This window comes from Apaloderma vittatum, unplaced genomic scaffold (genome assembly GCF_000703405.1).
Source record: "Apaloderma vittatum isolate BGI_N311 unplaced genomic scaffold, ASM70340v1 scaffold24222, whole genome shotgun sequence".
NCBI lineage: Eukaryota > Metazoa > Chordata > Aves > Trogoniformes > Trogonidae > Apaloderma > Apaloderma vittatum.
This window is the reverse complement of record NW_009702369.1, coordinates 27589-36158: the sequence shown is the minus strand read 5'-3', so window position 1 is coordinate 36158 and position 8570 is coordinate 27589. Positions and strand designations below refer to the sequence as shown.

Here is an 8570-nt window from a genome sequence, read left to right as displayed (position 1 = left end):
CAGCAGGAAGCTTGTATTCTGTTTTGTGCAGATCAAAGGAGATGGTCACAACGGTTTTGTAATCTGCAAATCTGCATTACAGCTGATATCAGCCCTTTAACCTTTCAAATCTCACAGACATGACTCCTATGTAGGCTAATACAAAGCTGTCAGGCTTGTAAATCTTGAGTGAGCATGCACAGAATTTTAGCCTGAATTGGAACCTTTTGTTCAGCTCTGCTGAAAATAAGTGCTTTGCAATAGTCCTTTTTTTTTTCTACTTTCCATTTAAACCAAATAAAGATTTGGAGCTGAGGGAGTCTTCGCCTTAAGAAACCAAGCAGGGCGTCTAAACAGAAGTTTATTAACCTTCTAGAATAATCAGGGCCAGGACTGTGAACGTGTATCCTGTTCTTAGGAAAGGTAGAAGTGCAGTGAGATATTTTACCTTAGGTTCTTGTTTATTGATCTTACAAGTCACTTGGGAACTGTCCCTGTGCTTCTTTTGGAGCACCCTAATTGCGTTGTTCTCACTACCAGCATTTCAGTAAGGAAGGAAGGTAGAATTTAGGAACTCATTTTTAAGATCTATGTAGACGTATGGTTTTTTTCAAAGATGTCTCCTATATGTGTTTATAGATTTGCCCTTATAGAATAAATTTCCTACACACTTATTTTTTAAAAATGCTCAATTGTTAAAAATCTTAATTAAAGCAGAAAGGAGTAGCCTACTAGCCTAACAGACTGAGAGAGAGACTTAATACAGAATGACTGTTAACATTGCCTGGAGAATTTTCTTTTTAATTTTCAGTATCACCTTTCAGCTTCAGAAAACAGTAGCCTGTTCTGCAGTACTCCTGGGCTGAGCTCAGTAGTGTGCTGGAATTACGGAGTGGCTAAGCTAGGAGTGTGCAGTTACTGAGGAGAACCCGAGTTAGTGTAATTCTTTTTATCCTAAATGCTTCTGAATGTCAAGAGACTTCAGAATCCTAGGGCTGCATTGGAGAATTCTTTCTTGTTTCAGTCAGTAATTGCACCTGCTTTATAGTCATCCTGACAAATGATGTTGTGATTTGAAAGCAAATCTGCCTTAGATCCTCCATGAAAGCTTAAAAATATGCTAAAGAATATAAAGAGAAGAACTCTCACTCTTATGAAAAGAGAATGAGGAAACATGGTTTTGGAATGCAAAAATGAATCTATACATTTATTGAGCACTTTTCATTAGATGATTTGACAGTACTATATAAAATGTGCTGTTCATTTTTGCAGATTTCCAGTGGTAATGCTTTAAGAACATAGATACAGAATGTAAAATTTTCAGTTCTTCCTTCCATGTATCTAAATCAAAGCCATTCCTCACGTCTGAATGAAACATAAACTTTAATTTGGATTAAGAACTTTAAGCAACCTTATTTATAGAATAGTCTGCAGCAACTGTTTTAGGAATCAAATTCGTATTTCACATTTTCTGTGAATTTGTTACATCCTTAAGAATGTCACTGAATATCATCTGTGCAATAAGTTGGTTATAGGAACAGCACTGATTCTGGCTTTATGGTTGAAAAATATCAGCACGTGCCATTTATGTCATACATCTAAATGTGTATAGATACTTACTTTCTGATGTTCAAAAATCGAAGTTTAAAATAATTTCAAGCTCATAAGAATGAGTCATAGTTTTATCAAGATGGAAAACATGCATAAAGCGTGATGACAAACTCACTGTTCGTCAGCTCCTCCAAAATAGCTGTTTGCAGGCCTTTACTCTAATAAATGAGACATAAATCATCCTTTTTTCACTGAGAATTAGGTACTTTCATACTACTTTATATTTATGATCGTGTGAAGTGTTAACAGACACAATTGACCACAAACCACTACTAACTTTTTTCTAATTTCTTGTTAGCAGCTTCTAGTGCCAATATTAGCTTGTATGCTGCGATGCCGCCTTGAATATGAGCTAATTTGAGATTATCTTGGATTTAGGTAAAAAGTGAAATTGAATTGCAACAAATACCGTAATAGTGTACATTCAGAAATACATTTTATTTGCCTAATACATGTCCACGTGTTGCCCTAGGTCAGGAATAGGCCCAGAAACAAATGTTCTACCATATTGTAATTTTTTCATTTTGTAGGTAGAGATTTTTAAGCCGCAAAGAGTGTTTAGCCTGTTTTTTATCTGTATCTGAAGTGATCATGTTTTGCTGAATGTTATCCAGGGTGCTTCTACTCTTAGCTCTTTGTTCACGTAACATCCAGTTAGTAGGGGATACAACTACCATGATGTTAGAAAAATAGATCAGTATTTGCCTGATCCTAAAAAAAACTCTGACAAGAACTTTATGCTAAATTTAAGGGACATTCCTAATGCCGTAGGATTACAAGACTAGTCTTGATGCTTCCTGGCACTGCATTTCAGGAAAATAGCTATCTTCCCTCCCCAGATGAAAACTAATCGTATGGTTATATTTTTAACTACAAAAGTGGCTGACTTACTAAAATCTAAAAGGGCAGTTTTTAAGTAGGACTGGAGTTTTTTTACTACAGCTTCTTTACTGCACCTGTTCGAGTCACTCTGGGACCGTTCAGACTAATTTTGGATTTTGCTATTTTAAGCCCTCGCAGGACACTAGTCTTATTTATGGTATTTCTTTTCAAGCATTAAATGCTTATTTCTTAGGTGTCTTCAAAACAGGTAATTGTTTATTGCATAACCAGGTGCTCTGCAAATACTGTTTTATCACTTTTTGATAGAGGAAATTACACTTTGAGTTGAAAGTTGTAGTTAACTGAAGAGGAAGCAAAATGCACATAGCAGGCCAAAGGAGATGAGATTTACTTCTTTGTATAAAGCATAGACATTACAATAAACAGCTAACACATTTTTCTTTGATCTTCCTATAAAATCAACAAGCCAGTTCTTAAGGTGTCTTTCTTCTGGCTTTGTAAGTGAGATGTCATGAATCAGACTACAGCCCCTAGGTTTTTTAGCCTCATTTACCTGATGTTATTGTGGTGAGATTGTTATGTCTAACCTGACTGACAGATGCATCAGTAGACAGGTCCCCTCCACCTGAATTCCATAAGACTGTGCACTAATGACACCAAGTTGCTGCTTGAGCTGCAGTCCCACCTTGCCATTCAGCCAAAACTTGTTTTGTAGCTCTCAGGATGCTGTCTCAGGATATATTTCAAGTAATGAATGAGTTCCTGGCTTCTGTGAAGTCTCCATAGGCCCAAATTTTTCTTCAATAGTAATACATTGGGGGGGGAAAGGTCTCTTGGGGGGGCGGTTAGCTCAGTGGTTTGAGCGCGGTGCTGGCAACAAGGACGAACACCAAGGCAGCGGGTTCGATTCCCGCTCGGTCCCCATGTGTTTCCAGGTCTAGTTGAGAGGTGGCATCCCTGCCCAAAACAGGGAGGTTGGACTAGATGATCTCTGAGGTCCCTTCCAGCCTATGCCATTCTATGATTCTATGATACATCAACTTAATTTCCATGGATGCTTTTTTCAAATATGCAAAGCATTAGGTGGCCAAGTCCTGGTTAATTTTAATGGTATTAGGCAATGATCTCCTTCACTGTTTCTTGCATCTCCTGTTGCAGTATAACTGTAAAGTCTTTAGGTGGGATCCCAAACTACAAAGAATCTATTGACCTGATTTTGATCACACAGGGAATCTCTTTTAGAAGCACAGAATCATAGAATGGTTTGGGTTGAAGGGGATGTCTCTCACTAGATCAAGTTCCATCCAACCTGATTTCAAACAATTCCAACAACGAGGCTTCCACAGCTTGTCTTGGCAACCTGTTCCAGTGGCTCAGCACCGGAGAGAAAGATGCTGAATCCAAATCTTAGTGGAAATTAATAGCATAATCACACTTCTTCATGTATATAAATACCTGAGGGGTGGGTGCCAAGAGGAAGGACCCACCTGGACACGTTCCTGTGTGACCTACTGTAGGTGATCCTGCTCTGGCGGGGGGTCTGGACTAGATGATCTCTAGAGCTCCCTTCCAACCCCTGACATTCTGTGATTTTATGATTCTAGTATAGAGATACATAACATCAGCATGTGTGTACTTTTCTTGTTTGTTATGAGATTCTAGGATTTTTTTGCAAAAGAAGAAGTCACTAAATGGATGGGTTCACTCTAAAAGTGTTGACACTGACGTTCCAAGAAAGCAAAATCAAGAAATTCTCAAAGTAGCTCTTACATAAAACATGTTTTATTGTTCGAAGTCTTCCAATATGTCTTTCATGCATCAATCTCACAATTGCCAAATACATTTGCTGGGAAGTCCTGGTGGGAGCTTGGATTTCCTTCACAGTAGTAAAGCGAAGAAGTACCCAAGCTAGCACAGTTGTAACTGTGCCAGAAAGAGAAAGGAAATGAACCTTGGGTTACACACTACTACAGCGAGGCTGCTTACTGTGCTGTGGTCAGAAACATAACCATATCTGGAATCATACTCTCCTTCTATGCCTGTTGTCTGTATCTAAGGGTCTCATTCTTTGGCACATTGTGGCTCACTTCCAGTAAGAAGGATGGAACATGGTTCCCCATCTGGTTTACGACCTGATGGCTAGAACATGCCACTAGTAAGTGGGAACTTGCTACTCAAACTCCTTTTGACTGTGGTGTCCTCATAACTAGGCCTCGATTTCCTAGTGAATATTTTAGACATTCTGCCATGAGATTTAAGAAGTACTTGACATATTTTGTGACTTACTCGAGCATTTAGCAATCCATATCTGGCCTGCCATCCTAATAAGACTGTTTCAGGATGACAGCGTGTGATGTAATAGTGACACAAGTACTATTGAACAGCTTTCTAGTTAGACAGCTTAGCAAACCAATAATAGCAAGTTCTTGCACCTTAGCATTCCAGAAATCGTATGGCTAACGTTAACATTGTCATGACGCATAATGAACTTCTTTAAGGCATGTCTTGCGTGAAAAAAATCATGTCATTTCTAAGGAAATGTATACTTTCTTATGAGCCCGTGATCCTTATGTAGCTCAGAAGATAGTTTTCTGCAGAGGTTTTTTGATGGTCTTTTTTGCGATTTAGTAAAGTATTGTTTGAGTGACAAGTTTTTCTCTTTCTTTTTACAGTAAATGTGCAACCTTAAAATATAAGCATATACAAATCTTTGTGAAAATACGTTGTAGGAGCCAAATAGGTTAAGAGGAGAACAGAAGAACTGAGAATTTCCATCTGTTCAGGACATTTTTCTAAGTTGCTCTTTAGAAAGTGTCTAATATTGCTGAGAAGAAGCTTCACAGAACGACTGAAATTATGCAATGATTAATTTTTCTTGCCAGGTTTAGCTCTAGCTAGGAAAGGAATGACTATTTTGCCTTTTTGTTTCTTCAGTACATAGATCTGTAAGATAAGTGTGAGAGTAAATCAAGTTTAATTTCGCAGGTCTAAAACTGTTTTTTAATCTGTAATGGAAACATTGCTAGGTATGCTAGTGCAATGGTAAGTAACTTCTTTTTTCTGCTTTGATTATGAAAAAAAAAGGTATTCTTTTCATAAAACACATTGTCATGTCTGTTTTGAAATGGGTTGGAATTAGAGAAGGAACCTCCTGCAAGGACAAAGAGCAGCGCGATGTCTTTCCTAAAGTAGTTCAGGTTCTTTGCTTTGCTTTATTTTGTTTTTTCTAAAGTGTTTCTATGTTGATGGATTTGTTTTCATTTGTTCATGCAGTCATATTTATTGGATGGTTTAATCTACTCTCACCTGTATTTATCCAGCTCATTTTCACACAGATGATAATTAGCTCACTTGAATATCCAGGGTAATGGGTAAGTTTCAGGGGCAGCATCAGTATCTAATATGTAGATAATCCTTCAGAGCAAGTCAAAACCAGTAGAAGTGATAAAGTCAGGCTATGTTCATTGCTGTGTGCTGCATGGAAGGTTGCATTAATTCTGGTATCTTTATTTTATTTTCAGGGCCCTAACTCAGTCATGATCGCCCTGGTAATGCTGTTGAATATTGGTTTAGCCATTCTTTTTGTCCATTTTCTAACTTGATTGGAATTAGGAAAGGTAAGAAAGGTCTTGTTTTCGTATAAAATCACCATATCCACCCCACCTCAAATGATAACGCTTTAATTTCTTTGCATACTTTTAATGTTCCCCACTTTAATTTTAGCTATGCCTGAATGCGATTCAACATAGTTATTTAATAATGTAACTGTTTTGACCCTTCAGTGAAGTCATGACAACTAGTGGTGTTAGCCCACAGTTCTCTGCAGTTGTGTCATCAGCCTTTTAAATGGCACCTGTCATACTCAGACACAGGGAAGGAGGCTTGGAATTAGGATGGGACGCAAGAGAGATGAAACTTGGAAAAATTCAGCCGGGGCCCAGATCAGTCTCTGCTGATGGCTCGTGGCTTTGGGGTCTTCTGAAAGCTGAAGCAAGCAGCCATGCTGGAAAGCAAACAAAATAATCTGCTGAAGCAGCCCTGCCAGTGAAGTGCGTTGGCTTCTCCATCTGTTCCAGCAGTGTGTGACTAAACTGGAAATGTACGGAGCTGCACTTTTTGTTGATGGAAGCTAACAGCTGCCTTACTATTTTACCGTCTGATGTTTTTAGTGGGGAGATGGGAAAACGACTGCCAGAGGAATGTGGTCAGAGGATTCTGTTGCTGTGGAAGTGATTCCAGCGTTCACTCCTGTCTCATTAGAAGAAATAGTTAGCAGCATCAGTCACCAGTCTTATTCCATTACCTGCTGCTTTTAACATCTCCTGCAGTGTTCTGGGAGATCAACTTTCATTTGCCTGTGCATGATTCTGTTCATTCGTTGTTTATGAAATTTGATGTATAGCCATAACATGGTGTCTGTCCAACCTGGAGAGAGCTACCAGTTCTGCCTGGCAGCAGAAGGCAAAAATGAAATCTCTTTTTCTGATCAGAAAATAAAATTCTTAAATTAATTTTCCTAGGCCTGAAAAACTGTTTTGATTTAAGGTTTAGTAGGTAAGATATCATGACTGCAAAATTTAAAGATGTTGATATCTTCCTAAAAGTGTTTGAATGGTTATGCCAATAGCAAGCAAAACTTTTCATAAGAAAAAAATTAATCTTAAATTGATATCAGCACATTCTAAACAGGAGGTAGAATGTCAGAATAAGCCGAGAGAGATGAGATACAGAGTTTCAGGGTTTGCATGTTGACTTTTTCTTCTTTTGTTTTCTTTTTCTTATTTTTTCTTTTTTATTCTGGTGCTGTGGTAATTGGTGATTTGAGTTATTATATTTAACACTGAGGTATTTTGCCAGCGGTTAAAATAAAGTCTTGTCTGAGTGCACGTTAATGCCAATGACAGCTACGCTAGCTAATGCTCATAATAAATTATCATAATTTTAAAAGACTAGATTTGTGTTGAATACATTCAGGTAGAGCGTTTAGAAACATTAAGAGATTAAGAGATTGTTTATCAATTTGATGCCTTCAGTGTTTTTAAGGTCTATTTCTAATTTTACCTCAGCATTAAAAAAGCCTCAAAATTTTTCATTTGGAAAGTTTGTCTTAAGTAGTTTCACAGCCCTTTGTTCAAATGATGTGATCATGTTTCTTTTTATGTGCCATTATTCTGTAATTACTGTACCCTGTATTAATCAAAAGCATGCTTATTTACTGAAAATACGTCGTGTGATTATTTGGCAAGTAAATATTTTAATTTACAGCTGCAAAAAGCAAAGGGCTTGTATGACAGTTTATTTTCTCTCTATTAGAAAACCTTTCACACAATGTAGTTTTTGAACCTGTTTGTAAATTTTCTAAGTGTTTGCATGGTTTAATGGGCGACATTCTTACAAAGGGCATGAGCTATCTTTTGATGCAGCGTAATAAAGTGACGTAGGTATGGACTGAATATTGTGCAGCAAAGCAGCTCCGAGCAGGGCAGTAACACCATGGTGTTTTTTACAGAAGTATGTTGAGAATCCTGTGTTTTGACCAGTGTGGATAAAGAAGAAAGCAGAAAGAGAGCAAATGAAAATAACACTTGTATATTTATTTTAAAAAAAAAAAAGAAAAAAGTTTAAATTGTGTTTTAAATTTAGGAAAGAAATTTTTAAATAAGAACAAAATTTTAAAAGTTACTGTGTAAGCCTTGACATAATGGACAAATTGTTCCATCCAACAGTGAAATCACTCCCTGTTTCCTTACATGGAGAGGTAATTTTGTAACTGACGTATTTAATTCCTATTAAATGTTTATTTAAAATACTTTATGCTCTGGAAATAATGGGTAACAAAGCTTATGAAAATGTTTATAAAATTAAGCATGTTAGTACCATTTATAAATATGTATGATTTATAAGCTTTTTTAAAACAAAGCTCAGACAAATTGTTGGTATTTTTCTAAAATGTGCACAGCTGTATTTTACATGAAAGGCTATTTATAATTGGTTGTTATACTGTACACTACATTTTGGACAGCACAATGAAGCCTGCCAATGTACTTAATAATGTCATTTTGTCTATTTAAAGTTTCTTGCTGTCAAAGAATGAACTCTTTATCTATGAGTTTCTCTATTTATAATTCTTGACCCAA

At 37.0% G+C, this 8570-nt stretch overlaps 1 protein-coding gene across 1 annotated transcript in view; it reads left to right on the top strand.

The window, feature by feature from the left end:
• LOC104270018 (junctophilin-1-like) overlaps positions 1-6818 on the top strand; it is a 42940-nt gene extending 36122 nt beyond the window's left edge. Inside the window, exons 4-5 of the mRNA XM_009864248.1 lie at positions 5955-6050; positions 6216-6818. Of these exons, the coding sequence (XP_009862550.1) occupies positions 5955-6035 (81 nt within the window). The 3' untranslated portion in view covers positions 6036-6050; positions 6216-6818. The remainder of the gene's footprint in view (positions 1-5954; positions 6051-6215) is intronic.
• The last annotated feature ends 1752 nt before the right edge of the window (positions 6819-8570 follow it).